Here is a 15,548-nt window from a genome sequence, read left to right on the forward strand (position 1 = left end):
GCCAGACAATATCTTGGAATACTTGGAAGACGAAAGACAGGCGACTTTTATTCCAGAAAATTATGATACACAATCTTGTCACCTTTTATAGGGTTAAGGAATGGTGAAGAATGGAAGGAATGTCGAGGTATAACGAAACTTACATTAAGCAGCCAAAACATTCAGGAAGATGATTAAGAAGAAAATTTCTTGAATTTCGTACTGATTAATATCGATCCAAGACAGACAAGATACAGTCATCTTCAGCTACGATGAAAAAAGAAAAGATCATTCAAGGCTTCACAGTCATAACATCTGCTTACAGGTGTTGAAAATGGCACAGTTATCTGCTATAGTAGGCTTCGAGGAGACTTGACAGAGTTGAAGTAGAGTTGAGTTCTGGACGGAAAGGAATTCTTCATCGCAGAGATGTTCGAAGTACCATTTGTCAGGTAGAGTGTGGTAGTTGCTGAGAGTTAGACCGAAGGAGGGACAGTACCTGAGTTGTTTTTTTAAGAATCCAATTTGGCAGCGAAGGAGAGCATAGTCGTAGATCGACCTTGTCGTAGTTTATCGAAGGATTTTAAGTGTGATCGAAATGCTGTGGGTCGCACTGGTAATTCGGAGTCGTATCGGCATGGCGTTGCAGACGGTGACTTTGGTGCTGGTTTGCAGCGATCGTCAATTGTTCTGCTCCGATGGATGGCATATAAGACGGCTGTTGGCTACTAGATCATGGGCTGCGGAAGGAATGACATCTTTCAATAAGAAGCTTATATAAGAAAAAAAAAACGTCTTGATATGCTCTCTGTAAATGACATCTCGTTGGTTGTTCATCTGTTGTTCATGATTCAGTGATAGAGAATTTAATTTTACATACGAAAGTGCGATGGATAAGCATTATTAACGAACAAGCATGGATGTTTTCAACGAGTAAGAGAAAGGAAGAAATGTTTCGAAGGATGGAAATTCGCGATTTCTTGTTATTCTGTGGCGTTACAGGAACCTCGCTAGCTTCACTCATCACTGCAGTCGAGCGACTATATCACCTTGATCCCAACCGCTAGCACCACCGCACCGCTTTGAATACAACCGCATATGCAAGTGCATCGAACTTCGGGTCGCTTAGAGTCGAGCTCATCTCCGGCTCTGGAAATTAATTTTTTTTTCATAGCTTTGAAACGGTTAGATAAGTTCAAGAGTTTGTTAGGAGCAAATGGCTGCAAAACTCCTGTTTACGTGTAAACGTTTGAAATAAGAAAATGTACAAAGTTTGTATACAAAGGATAACTTGCAATATTTCACTTCCATTAATGTCAGGCTAACGCCAAGTTGATAAAGGACAGGCATAAGTGAATCCTGAAAACCTAAATCTTACTAACTCTTCAACAATCTTATTAACTGACACATTTCCATTTTTGTGCGTTCATCCATGTTAAAAGTTTGCAAAATTACGCTTGTCTCTAATTAACTAACCCATTGTACTTATCAATATATTTTACCACCTTGTCGATGACTTTACTTTTTTCAACAAAGAATGTGATGCATTGGCATAGGTTCAGTTTAGTGATAAGTTTTCGTATACGAATAGTTATTACATTTGTAGCACTGGAAGCTCCACCGTTGTCCAGAAAACCGGGGATATCTGTAGTTTTACTAGTTTGGCTTACTCAAAATTGACACTTTCTATGAATAATAGGGTCAAAATGACATGAAGCTTTCCGTAGTTGCGTGAGCGGTTACTCTTAGAGCGATGCGATGGTGAAAGCGGCTGGAATCGAGATGGGACCGCTGCGAACTGCACCGAAGCAAGCAAGGGCCATTCCACGATCATAACCGCTACGCGTTTTGACCCTATTATAATTATCCTTTCTACTGGCGAATAAATAATGAGCTGATCTTACGTCCAGTTCAGAGCCTAAATGAAGTTCTGCGTTCTTTACACTAACTTGCAAACAGCAACACGAAAACATTTATGCAAATAGTTTTTTGGCATGCACTTCACCGTCTTGAAATTTACTGGGAATATTACAAAAATGTCTCTTGTCAACATTTGTAACTGTATGTGGTGTCTCTAACAAATGTTGTACTAATCAGGTGTTCAACCGGATTTCATCGTGATTTCCGCGGATCCAGATACAATTTTTCAAGTAGAGGCAACGGACTACACCAACGATGGTATGATACGTTGATCACTAATACTCCATAACATCTTTTAATCAATTACGCAGCATAAAATTAACTGTCGTGGATTGTTTATGTGTTCTCACAATGGATAACAATGGGTGGGTAGCCGGCGCAAAACGTGTTGTATCGGGGTAACGCTCCGCTTCCTCGGTGACGGCGCAAACTGCCTTCTCCTAATGTAGCGCGTACAAGTTCCTTGCAGCTCTTTTCTTTTTACTTTCCCTAGATTCTCATTCCTTTTTTTAAAATGGTCTATGGAAAGGATTACGTAGTTCTAGAAAGGCATTTTGTCTAATAGACGGTGCCTCTAAGATTTCAGTTTGTAGCAATCGAATTTCTCCTCCATTTGTTCGTGTAGCTGCGCATGATTAACTCATTTTAAAGATGTAAGCGTCGTAAAGTATACTTTTTTGAAGAGATCCCCTGACATCAGAAGAAACTATTGAAATGGCCTAAAAAGGTTCTCTGAGTACTATGACCATGAAGGATTTTATCGTGCACGATCACAGAAAAAAAAGTGGAGACAAATGTTAAATTTTTACAAACGAAAATATTAGAGGCATACAAGGAGCAAAACAAACGGCATTATCAGCGAAAAAAAAGACTAAGTCAAGACTACGTTGTCGAAAGAATACGAAAAAAAAGGAAAAGCCATGAGAATCAAGAAGAAAGAAGATTTGTTGCGCTCTGTAGGGAGGGACCAGTGCATGGCATCAGCGGGGACGTGATTTCTCTCCCCGATACAACATTTTATACCCGTCGACCGTACATTCGTTCGAATTGTTGTTATTTCTTTCCTCGCGATGTTCAGTGTTACACATATCAAACCTAAGCTTATTGTTTCGTATCAATCGCGGTTTAATATTTTCGACAGTAAAATGGTAGGACCGTAGCTATTGTAGCTTACTTATTGTATAGTATACAATAACATAACATTCCTTACCTTCATGTACTTTTGTAATTGTTCCCCGCCAGAATTTGAAACTTTTGTATTCCAGAGCCTGTTGCCGAGTACTCGCCGGACTTACCTCATACCGGTGAGATTTTTTAAACCTTTTTCTTCTTTGCAGGCATGTGAACACACTTTTGTTTTAACAAAGTTTGAAAAAGGAACCATTGTAGACCTTGGCATTATTGGCACAAGTTGGCTAAAGTGTGATTCTGATCAGTTCACAGTACCTAGTTACAAAACGAGTCCCAAGAGTTTCCGGATATGATAGATAGTAGTAGATTCATTTATTAACTGCTGAATCTTTGTGTTTATGAAGTTCTAGTGATTAGGATATTTTTCTGGTCACCTCTGGTCTAGCGAAGCACCAGTTGGGTCGCGCTGCACTCGTACGTGATTTTCATACTGAGAGGGTGGAAAACCTATGCCAAAAACCACATTTGGTGGTTCAAGTAAATTATTCATTCAGAATAGTTTCCTTGTTAATTTAGAAGAGGAAAAGAGAAATTCTTCGGATATCTCGTCAGAGGAGGATGATGGCAAGCGATCTGACTTGCCAGTTTCTTCGTTTAAGGGTAAGTTTTTTTTAAAATTAAGGTTTATACTTTCTACGGCTCGTTTGTGTGCGACCGAATTTATCCTTGCTATTTCGTCAGTTCTTCGTTGAAATTTTCTTTAATTAATTCTTTAATTTTAGAATCGATCGTGTCTGGTAAAAAACTTATCAAGAAGGTAACTTCACAAACAGGCAAAACCACTTCTCTGCCACAATCAGCAACTACATCTTCAACAGAAAAAAGATGTGAGTGTTCTTTCCCATGCATTATATATAATATTACGCAGAAAATTTCGCGAGGCGTATTGCGAAAGTAAGTGTGGGAGAAGTAAGTAAATTCTACAGTTGAGGGGACACCTAACACTTCTAGGGACCCCGTATAAAATGAATTGTGCAACGGAATACGACGACAAAGGAGAGCTTTGCAAAGAATGGGCAGCTGGAGGACTGTGTGCCGTACACCGTCCTACCATGTTTCTGTTTTGTCGAAAGACATGTCTCTGTGTGGGTCCTGGAGCATAATTCCACTTTCGAATCTGTTAACCATCCTATGAATAAGCGTCGGCTTATGATTATTTGATCTCTGTGAGTTCGAAACCACAACAGTACTTTCTCTTTAAAGAGTATGCTAGCTTTGACAAAAGTCATCTAGAAGTATCTGATTTGTTTTTTCAACGTATTTGTATGTGTTGTCATTATTAATCCGCTGATAAGCTATGCTCTGACTACAATTTCGTTCTAAGAAAAAGTGTAGAAATTTGTTTAGTATGCTCTAAATTATTGTCGCTCTGATTTTTTATGTTTTGTTCGGAATGGTATTGTTGCAAAGCACGATGATGTTGAATAAGTTGAGTTCTTCAGTCAATCTTGTGAAATAGCTGAAAGCATGACTTTCCCACATGTCACTTTTGAATAAATCTTTATATATTATTGCTTTTTAACAATTTCTTCTTGAGTTATTGCTTTCTCCTTTTAGTCTCATGACAGTGCATGGATGTTTGAGCGGAACATGCACCGTCACTCATAGTAGAGTTAAAACGACATGAAGGACGGTGCAGTTGCGTAAGTGGTTGCGCTCAAAGAGGTGCGGTAGAACGTAGCGGTTAGGATTGAATGAGGACCTCTACTACAACCGTTCATTGCTGCAGTTCGCAGTGGTCCACCTCGATTCCAACCGCCGCTCTAAGCGCAACTGATACACCGTGCTTCCTGTCGTTTTGACCCGACTATATTTCGTACCGGGAGACTGCGACGTATATTTTGCTTACGACGTGCTCCTATCGTTCGTTATAGGACGTAGAGCATGAATTTCTCGTCATTGACCAATCTCCTTGATCAATCTCCACACGAACTCCACTTAGAATCGTTTTCGAGAGTTACGAACGACGGTGCAGTCTGTACAGTGACTTGTAAGAGTTTTTCAATATATCAAGCTACTATTTTTACACTTCCAGAGAAGTCTGGCACCAATTTAGCGACATCGGAGAGATGAAAAGTTTGACTGGCTCTAAGGCAGTTTCGAGCTGTCGACCGTGCAGCCGTAGCCCATCGGAACCTCTTCCTTACTGCGCAACAGTTCCTGAATCTTATCATCTAACTCGAGTCTCGATTCTCACGAATTCGTAGTTGGTAAGAATCGTTATTATTCGAATGTTGCCAATGAACGCATATGTTTCAAACTAATTTATTTCGTTTGTAATCATAATGTAAGATTGCCCCATTATTCAAAATATTTTGACGTGAACATAAAATAGACCGTAGCCTTTCCCAGGTAGGGAAAATGTGTTGTTAGTGTCGCGATTGACTGAGGTTTTCGCATTTGGAACTTCTTAATGTTTTTCTGAAACAAGATATTCTTTCTGATCAACATTTCCGCCGCCATGCCCGTGACAATCTTCTTATTTCTTTTCTCCATCAAAGCTGTTCGGTCTTTGACTTTATCCACTTTCCAAAGATGAACTATTATTTGTGGAATAACCATGCCCTCATAGGTTCGTGTTTCATCTCCTTTTTAGTGAGCACCACCTACCTGTGACCCGGGTTTCGCGCTCTCTAAAATCGTGTCCCCACTTCCGCTGAGAGCGCTGATTTGCTGATGTGGTTGACGGGTGGTCGAGTAATGTTGTCTAATGTGATGCTGAGATAGACAAGTTTTCTACGTTTATCATTATTTGCGTCCGTCTCGGCTTGTAAAAGCCATAAAAGGTTGAGGCGAAGTGCTGTCCGAGGCCTAATGGATGACGAAGTATGAGGAATGCGTTTGCTGCTGCGCTTCTCATGTGCAGTGCAGCTCAAATTGGTAAGTTATATTGGATTATGAGAGAATAGTTCAACTACTCTTCAAAAGAAGTTTTTTTTTACTTATTTTTCTTTTATCTTGGTACCGTAGTCACTTTTTTCATTTATCTCTGAAGCTGATGATTTTTCGTCGTTTTTTCATTATGAAATTCATTTTCGACACATTTTTCGATGCAGTTTGAGTATAGTCGTTTTAAAATGACGTAATGGTGCATGCGTATCAACAGGAAGTACTGCTGTGAAGCGGTTCGGATTAATGGGGACCTTTGCTAGCACCATTCATCGCTACAGTATGCGATGGTCCCATGTCGATCCTAACCGCAACATTCAACCAAGCGTAGCCGCTTACACAGTCGCTTACACAGACCCGTACTTCATGTCGTTTTGACTCCACAATACTCTGTTATGTCCTCTTCTACACATCTGTAGTACTTTACTAACTACCTGTGTAAATATAGTACATGCTTTTTGGATTATTTACTTCCTATTTTTCATTCTTATTTGTCCGCTAAGAGCTTGTAGATGGAGGTTAAGACTCTGTGTGAGCTCAATATGTTTTAGACTTCTGTGTATAATTACATGTGTCTCCTCTATATAAACAATGTGCATAACTATAATTATCTTATAGTTAAGTGATTTGGCAACTGCGTTACTCCACTTTTAATAGTTGGGTCAAAACGACATGAAGCACGGACCGTTGCGTAAGCGGCTGCACTCGAAGCGGAGCGGTGGAGCGTCACGGTTGGAATCGTGTAAGGATCCACGCTGCCGCCAACCACCTCTGCAGTTCGCCATTCCCACCTCGATTCCAACCGCTGCCTCCACCGCACCGCTTCCGAGCGCGGTCGCTTACGCAACGGTCGTGCTTCATTTCGCTTTGAAACAACTATAGTTGCGGTGCATTTGCACTACGCGCTCGGAACAGCCCGATGGAGGCAGCACATGGAAACGAGGTGGGACCGTCGCAAACTGTAGCGATGGGTGGTGCCAGTAAGGGTTTCATCAGGCTCATAGCCGCTACGCTCGCCCAAAGCGCCTCGAGAGAAGTCGCGTACGCAATTGCGTACATGCCTCATGTCGTTTTGACCCTACTTAAAGGCATCACCCCACGAATCTGAGGTTTTGTAGATTTCAGGCGGAGTATTCGTATACGGGATGGGAGACTACGGAGAGGGAGGTGATTCCGTCCATTTCTTGCTAATTGCCGTAAAAAACGGCCCGGAAGATGCGGCGCCGCACAAGGCTGGCGCGCTCCAACCTAACCTCTTGTACAAAATGGTGCGCCAAAACGAATGAAACCGTATCTTCCGGGCCGTTTTTTACGGCAATTAGGAAGAAATGGACGGAATCACCCTCCTCCCCATAATCTACGACCCCGTATACGAATACTCCACCGAAAATCCGTACCACTCCAGATTCGTGGGGTGATGCCTTTAACACTGAGTTGCTCTGAGCGTGAGCGCGCAAAATACTGGGAAATTCAAAATGGTCTCGATTCATTGGGGATCTTTTTCATCACTGCAATAGCTCCAATGTACAAACATTATCGTTGATATATTGATGAAAAAGATCAGATCATTATCACATTTGTGCTACCTGTATGCAACATCCAATAAGTGATTTTATTATCCTAGTCACTACCTATTGCTTGGATTCATTTTCTCTCGTTTATCCCTTTTGTTAACGTTCACGGGTTTTTGTTTCGTTAATGTATAATAGGGTTAAAACTACATGAAGCACGGTGCACGGTGCAATTGCGTACGCGACTTCTCTCGAGGGGGTGCGGTGGAGCGTAGACCGGGGATCGAATGCGGACCCATTCTAGCACTGCTCATCGTTGTAGTTCGTAATGGTCGCACGTCGATGTGAACGGCCAACTCCACTGCGCCGATTCGCGTGCAGCTGCTTACGCAACTGCACCGTGATCATGTCGTTTTGACTATATGCTCGCGGAACCCCAACGCGTTTGCTGCCTCTCAACAGTCCTGTCTAATGGCTGTTTGAAACCCTGATAAAGGTTGAAGGCGTGCATTTAATTCGTTTCGCATTTCAGCAGCATGCATTTAATTCGATTAAAGGCATCACTCCGCGAATCTGAGGTGCTACAGATTTCAGGTGGAGTATTCGTATACGGGATGGGAGACTATGGAGAGGGGAGTGATTCCGTCCATTTCTTCCTAATTGCCATAAAAAACGGCCCGGAAGATACGGCTTCAGGCGTTCTGGCGCACTATTTCCTGCAAGGAGTTCGACTGGAGCGCTCCTGCCCTCTGCGGCGCCGCATCTTCTGGGCCGTTATTTACGGCAATTAGGAAGAAATGGACGGAATCACCCCCTCTCCATAGTCTCCCATCCCGTATACTAATAATCCATCTGAAATCTGCACCACCTCAGATTCGTGGGGTGATGCCTTTAAGAGAGAAAAAAGAATAAAATGTGCGTTGTTGCGGTCACCCGGCTGAACATTTGAGGGGGCAGTCGTATTAATTATGGGTACTGATAAGGTGGTGGGAAGTGGAATGTGTGATGCCGGCTATGATTTCCAATTGAGTAAATCAAGAATTAGGCTCTGATATTTTAGTGTTCGAGCCAGATCCTCGGGAACAGGGCGATCCATCCGCTTTCTACCGACACTATGGCCGGCCTATTGTGAAAGGAGTTTCGATATCTAATGTGAATCATGTGGTTCATAAAATGAAACATAGTGCTCTTGAACGATTTCAAAGACGAGACGCGGAGGCTGCGTAAGTTACTAAAGACATCACCCCACGAACATCACACCCCTCTGGGGTGGTACGGATTTTCGGTGGGTTATGCCTATACTCGGTCGTAGATTGGGGGTAGAAGGATGATTCCGTCCATTTCTCCCTGTATCAATGGAAACGGACGACCCTGCATCAATGGAAACGAAATGCTGTTTCTTATGACGACTTCTGTTGCAATGCACAACGTTTACGCCCCGCCTGCGATTTGTCGAAGACCCATTCGGACGAATCGCAGCCGGGGGGTGCAAAGTTGGCGACAATTGAGGACGTCGTAAGAAACAGCGTTCCGGTGTCGTCCCGTAATAGACATGACCCACCTGAAACCCGTAGCACCCCAGATTCGTGGGGTGTTCCCTTCAAGTTTTGGTGAAACAGGTAAGACCTATTTATTTAACTTTTAGCTCTCAGCCAAACGACTATCACGCCAGCAAAACTAGCACTGCAAAAACAACTCCCTTTCCTCGAACTTTGTCGCAGCAGCCTCCAGTGGCATTTCCATATCCATTCTTGAGTCCATGGTATCAACCTCCGTATCCAGGGTGAGTGCAAATCATAACTAAAATAGTTTGAGAACTTCTACGTATTAGGGAGTGAAGTTGGTCTCTGAATGGCTAAAATGGCAAGTAAACGTTAGTTCCGAATTCGGTGCACTTTGTTCTTCCAAAATAGTTCGCACCGAAGTACATGTGCCGGTGGAACGGCTGGGCTTGTATCCGATCATTCCATGTTTCCATATCTTTATCCGAGCACAAACTTCACATCCTGGCCACGCCCTTTGTCAGTATTGCTATAACGAGTACATCTGGCTGAATAAATGACATTTAACGAGGGCTTTGGTGTGGCCACAACAGCAGCCTCCCAACGACCTTCGTACCGCTCCCTTATCCATGTCCTTGTATGATGCATGATTTGCCTATTAGTGTTAATTTAAAGGCAGCATACCACGAATGGTGAGAGAATATAGAATGCAAAAGCTAGAGATGGAGTTGAGATCACAGTATAAGGGTGGTTCCGTTAGCCTCTCCGTAATCTTCCTAGAAGTGGAAACCACTTTAGTTCCCACGAGCATCATCTCCTAGTTCGTTAGAACGCTCCTCTATGTATATCTTCTGGTCAGCTCAGCAACCTATTCATTGGTTTCATTTGAACAGGCTGTCGAGGAGAACTCACTCGCTTTCGACCGCTGAGCAGCTCTATGCGGTGCGTATGAAAGAGTGGAGCGTTGCAACTGAAGTCGTCGGGAAAAAGGAGTCTTTCACGCCGTTTTTTTTTACTACGATTAAGAAGAGATGAGCGGAACCATCCCTGATACCTCAATCTACGACCCCGTATGGAGTTTGTCCATCGGAAATTCATACCACGTGAGCTTCGTGGGGTGATGCCTTCAAGACTCCTCGATGTATCCAAAAAGTCGGTTCTAGCTGCTCTTGATTAGTAAGAACGAGCGCATGAAATATGTTTCAAGAAAGGTGTGTTCCCGTAGATTGCTTTTTTCAAGGCTTTGATCTTCGCCTGTGTGATTTGTGAAGCAGTTAGGTTAATGGAGATGTGAATTGCAAAATCCTGGGTCTCTTTGACTCCCTAACGAAAGCAGAAACTATTGCTTAACTCAGGAACGTAAGATGTCGATAGTTCTCGTCATTGAATGAATGCATAGATGAATAGGCGTATAGAGACGTTCCGACATTTGTCCCCATCACCCATGAGACGTTCGAGTGTTTGGAATTCCGTCTCTTTTGTCTTGTTTCAGTGCGTATAACAAATTATTTCTTTAAACTGAACCCAATAATGCAAGAAATCAAGAAAAAAAACATGCGCAAGAGAAAGCGCCAAAGAACCAAACAGGATTAGCACAATGTTGTGTCATTAATTTTTCATTAGGTAACGTTCTTTTCTCTTATTAATGTGACGTTGAATTTCTATGATTGCACTGTGTTAACGATCTTATTCTGCAGATTTCAAACTGGGTACGGGTACCCGCCGCCATTTAATCCATACAGTGTTGGATATCCTCCAAGGCATCCAAATTATGAACCAAGAAGTCGAAGAAACAGACCTGAGTAAGTAGTAAAAACTATGTTATTTGTTTATTCCACGTCTGATTTCGTTAAGCTTTTTGTAATTCATTTTTTCCTTTGTGATGATTTAAAGGCATCACCCCACGAATCTGGTGCGGTAAGGGTTTAAGGTGGGTTATTTCTATACGGGGACGTAGATTGTGGGGAAGAGGGTGATTCCGTTCATTTCTTCCAAATTGCCGTAATAAACGGCCCAGAAGATGGGAGCGTTCCGGGGCGCTGTTGTCTACGAAGAGTTGTATTGGAGCGAAAAGAAATGGAATATGGCAATTAGGAGGAAATGAACCTAATCACCTTCTTCCCCATACGTCCCCGAATAGGCATTACCCACCTTAAACCCCTACCACACCAGATTCGTGGGGTGATGCCTTTAAATGAGGCATATCTAAACCTAAACTATGAAGTTATTTTCTGTCAGATGTCTTTTCATAACGAGTCCAAAGAAAGTATTTAAAGTAGAAAATTTCATAAAAGTCTTTCTGCTCGTGGTCCTCAGCAATTTTTGAATGGAACTAAGAAAACATAAAGCGCTTGCCGAATCCCTAAACCTTTTGTCAGTCGGAACTGGTTGTGCTAATTTATTTCCGATGATCTTTTAGTTTTAACAGATGTTGCTGTTATTTTTAATATTCTCTGTGTGTCACTCTTTAAAGGAAGATGAAGAGTACCGGTGAAGATTTGGAAGCTGAGGGCAGTGGAATACCAAAGAGTGATGGCAGTGAGACCACCGAAGAGGTTGGATACAGTACTTATTTCCGTTCGGCGATTAGAGAATTCCAAATTTATTTTGTCCTTTCTATTTCCTTGCATGATTGTTGTTGTTTCTTCTGTCATTGCTCCGATGAAGCAGTCATTTTGCAATCCTACAGCTAAAGGGATCCACTTCGCGTTTTCTTCAAAAGCTGGGCGCTTATCGCTTTAATGAAACTAGACCTATATGCGACCACAATGGATCTGCAGATAAATGTTTGGTGACAGTGTGTGACTTTGAGGAATAATGCCTGCAAAGTCCTGTTCTTTCGGAATCCCTCATCCCGATCGAGGCCATTTCTTGTATGTACTTAAATATGGTTTCAAAGACAGGAGAACTAATTATTCAAATGAAACTAACGAGACTACCGGGTTTTCAATTAGAAAAAAGTATATTTAGATTAAGACTTTGTGTTGTTATTTTGAACGTACTCAGTCCATTGTATTTAAGAGGTTCTTTAACGGTCATGACAGAATTTCTTAGCCTTTCAGTTTGTTGCATGACATTGCCAAGAATGTTCGTTGAAGTATTCTGCAAAACTTTTTGAAATAAGTCCTGTTGTTGCTTTAAAATATTACATCTTCGATGTTTAGGAGGCAACGAGCGAATCTTCGTCAAGGGTGAGTTATTAGGTGTTGCAACCACGAGATTTTGTACAAGTACTGATTAGCGCTTAATTCTGGTTCCCGTAGAAAACAATTGATTTGTCTACACTGGGAACTAGTAAGGAAGAAGCGAAAAATGCGAATGAAGCGAACGGTTCTGAGGTAAGTGAAATAAAGTTTTGTTTTGTTTTGAGATTACCAAAAAATATTAGAGGAACTTTAGCAGCCATCCATTAACGATACTCTCCTTATATTAAATTGAGTCCTGTGAAGCTCTTAGGGGTGTAATAGCATGCTATTGCTCCTTCCAACTCTCGTGCCTCACCTTTGTGGGCAAGCAATCGAGAACATGCCTCTCGTCGGGTAAAAGATGTGTATCGGGGTTTTAGAATAGGAAAAGACAAGGTGTAAGCATGAAAACGTTACAACAATGCACTCACTGATCTCACATCACTTCATTTTCTGTGTCTTAGTCACTATGTCTTAGTCATATCAATAGGTCGTGATTTTTCTGTGATCTGATTTTGTTTTCTTCTGACGATTTGCTGTCATTTAAGTGGTTTTCATTTTTTTGACGTGAAACACTATAAAAAGTCTTTAGTGGAAAGATTTAACTTCTAAAAAAGGACTAAAGATCTCCCTACAACGGTTTATATGGAAATACGCATGAACTCTGAGCGAGGCGGTGATTTCTGTTCGCGGCACCACGGCAATTTCAATGTCGTAAAAATCACTTGTTTTCTTAGGTCTTGCAAACGCTCCATATGTTTACTGTTACCAAGTTTGATTTTTCTAGAGAGAAACACGTGGAGCAGAGAAGAAAGAAGGGAAGACAACTTTAAATAGTAAACCTGCGGAGGAAAAAATGAATAGAGATTCAATCCCAGTGAGTCAACAAAATTGGTGTTCAGAGGATGTTTTTGGAGAATCTTTATATAATTCAGGTCCCAGAAGAGGTAGTGATTGTACCAGGTTCTCTGAAGTCTGTGACAGTAAATATTGTCAGTGAACTGTTTATTTTTACTTTCTGCTTTCGTTGCATACTTTATGTGTTTGGTTTCATTTCAATTCCAGAGAAAAACATCCGAAATGAAGAAAAAGGAGAAGAACTTAACAAGCAAAGGAGGAGAGAATGATGTAGACTTTGAGAAACACAAGAAGGAAGGTGAAAATGGATCGCTCGAAGTTGTGGATGGTGTTGTTAAGGTGAAGTGTCTTATTGTCACTTGAGCGATCACAGTCAGGCTGTGTTGCTAGTTCTACACGCAGTTATTTTTTTCATTTTTAAATGGTAGCGAGAGTTTTTCTAGCCGTTTTGTTTAGTCTAGTTGTTTAGATTCTTAGTTGGAACACTTAATTATGACCCGACATTCCGAATGTTAGTCATCTTTAGTAGCGTTAAGGTGGTACTTGATCAGGACAACAGAAATTCAACCTTGTGGGTCCAACCGCGCAAACTTCTTTCCGTTATTGCGGAAGATGACTGTCAGCAAAAAAATGAATGCTACAACATGATACGTGCCTATTATATGAGCTTTAGATTACAGAACGTTACGTAAGGAAGAAAATCACGAATGGAAACCTCGTTCATAGAGTTTCACGTACTATAAGAAGTTTCTGACCATTGTCCACAGATTTTCGAAAATCGGTGGAGGCATTCATGCACGTATTCGACACATATGTCGCGATCTGTTTCTCCGATTGTTTATTTGTTTATTAGCTACTCTTCATGGCTTTGAGCAGCAAAGAGTAAAGATTGAATACACCTACACCATTCACGATGGCGTAACATTCAAATGGGTGCTCTATGACTATTCGATTGAGGGCCTGTAGCGACCAGTCACTAGTTTTCGATCTTCTCCTGTATTCATCTCGAAGTTTGTCGTTAGGCGCTGGACTTTCCTCAGCATTGAAGCCACTTGACTGAAATACTTCCTGATCTTCTTCTCAATCTTCCAATTCAGTACTAACAAGGCTGCTAACCGTTGCGTAAATGTACATCACAAGTGATCACTTTTACTTTTTGGTTTTGAATTCTATTTCTTGCAAACATATGCATGTTTTTGAAGGTATTAAAACCAGTTGACGGGGAGACAGGAGAAGATAGCGATGATAAAGAAAACGAAAGAAATTACATGAAAAAAAGGGTGAGTTGCTCTGGTTCTCAATTTTTATGAGTATGTTTTACGTTGAAATTTTCCTTCTCCACTTTTTATTATTAATATTGATGGTTTGTACGATGAGTGCATATTTAATATCGGCAAAATATCAAAATAGAAATGATTTTTTCTTCTTTTAAGGGAAGCATTGAAGATAGCAAGGAGAGTAATCCCAAGAAGAATAGAAGAGGCGCAAAGAAAGTTAAAAATAAAAGTAAAAGAGGAAAGAATGGGAAGGACAGCAGAAGTGACGAAAATGATGACGAAGACGAAGAAGAAGACGGTGAAGAAGAGAGTACCAGGAAGAGGAGTGAGAGTAGAAACAGGGAAGCGAAGAAGAGAAAGGGAGGGAGGAGAAAAGGACGATACGACTATGAAGAGAGTGATGAAGATGAAGAAGATGAAGAAGAATTCGATGATGGTGACGACGACGAAGTGAAGGAGGAGGAAGAAGAGACAGATGAAGAAAATTCGGATGAAAATGGAGACATGATTGTGAAAGGTAGGAAAGAAAAGAAGAAAATAAACTGAAAGTTCGCGCCCTGCTTTTGCTTCTTCAATACCCCTTCTTTTGTGGTGTTTGTGCAGAGAAACCAGCCGGTCTTGCCTCACTAAAGGCCTCCTGTTGACCTACTCTACCTGTTATTAGTTGTACTATGAGATTTCCTTAATATGATGACTGCTAACAGAAGACTTATGACGGCGAGTATTTCTCAGCTTTTATTATTGTTAGGAAAGAACTTATAAATCGTTCAACGAAATTTGGAGAAAAAAGATTGTTAATGTTGATAACCGTATTCCTTGTATGGTTGCTGTTTATTTTGCACATTTTTTGTGCATATCTAGCTCTTTATTAAGAATCTGGATTTTTTAATCGGAAATTTTGGGCCTAACGTGTCTATTAGCCATAGTTTATCTGATGGGTGCTGCCATTTCATTCGTTCCAAATCTGCAGAGATGTTGTAAAATATAATGTTCCATTGCTAGAAAGAAGCACCATAAGATATATTCGCCGTTGTTGATAGGTCCATACAATTTCCTTCATTTCCACAATTGCATCGGAAAAGTTGGTAATCCCAAATCCAGCTCCAGTTAAGCTTTAGTTGTACCCGTGCTCATCTCACTTTTCCTCTTTCTTTTACCTGCTCTTTCCTCTTTTCGATCTATAACCAACCAAGCTGTTTAGACCCCTCCCCCCTCCTCCTCCCACCAAACCACGAA

General features: G+C 41.3%; 1 protein-coding gene across 4 annotated transcripts in view; it reads left to right on the forward strand.

Moving 5' to 3' along the window:
• The window catches only part of RB195_017352 (uncharacterized protein), a gene marked incomplete at both ends in the record, with an annotated part of 43,650 nt that overhangs the window by 15,430 nt on the left and 12,672 nt on the right, over nucleotides 1–15,548 (forward strand). For 2 of the 4 annotated variants that reach the window (XM_064184315.1, XM_064184314.1), the window contains 17 exons: nucleotides 2,077–2,157; nucleotides 3,165–3,203; nucleotides 3,607–3,690; nucleotides 3,813–3,917; nucleotides 4,042–4,120; nucleotides 5,275–5,300; nucleotides 8,551–8,713; nucleotides 9,136–9,273; nucleotides 10,690–10,794; nucleotides 11,466–11,547; nucleotides 12,157–12,183; nucleotides 12,256–12,330; nucleotides 12,965–13,054; nucleotides 13,113–13,169; nucleotides 13,243–13,374; nucleotides 14,238–14,315; nucleotides 14,469–14,829. In XM_064184315.1, coding sequence (XP_064040192.1) covers nucleotides 2,077–2,157; nucleotides 3,165–3,203; nucleotides 3,607–3,690; nucleotides 3,813–3,917; nucleotides 4,042–4,120; nucleotides 5,275–5,300; nucleotides 8,551–8,713; nucleotides 9,136–9,273; nucleotides 10,690–10,794; nucleotides 11,466–11,547; nucleotides 12,157–12,183; nucleotides 12,256–12,330; nucleotides 12,965–13,054; nucleotides 13,113–13,169; nucleotides 13,243–13,374; nucleotides 14,238–14,315; nucleotides 14,469–14,829 — 1,722 coding nt within the window. Of the gene's footprint in view, nucleotides 1–2,076; nucleotides 2,158–3,164; nucleotides 3,204–3,606; nucleotides 3,691–3,812; nucleotides 3,918–4,041; nucleotides 4,194–5,274; nucleotides 5,301–5,918; nucleotides 5,971–8,550; nucleotides 8,714–9,135; nucleotides 9,274–10,689; nucleotides 10,795–11,465; nucleotides 11,548–12,156; nucleotides 12,184–12,255; nucleotides 12,331–12,964; nucleotides 13,055–13,112; nucleotides 13,170–13,242; nucleotides 13,375–14,237; nucleotides 14,316–14,468; nucleotides 14,830–15,548 lie in introns of those variants that run through there. The other 2 variants (XM_064184312.1, XM_064184311.1) reach the window with 2 other exon arrangements.

This window comes from Necator americanus, chromosome II (genome assembly GCF_031761385.1).
Source record: "Necator americanus strain Aroian chromosome II, whole genome shotgun sequence".
In the NCBI taxonomy this organism is placed as follows: Eukaryota; Metazoa; Nematoda; class Chromadorea; order Rhabditida; family Ancylostomatidae; genus Necator; species Necator americanus.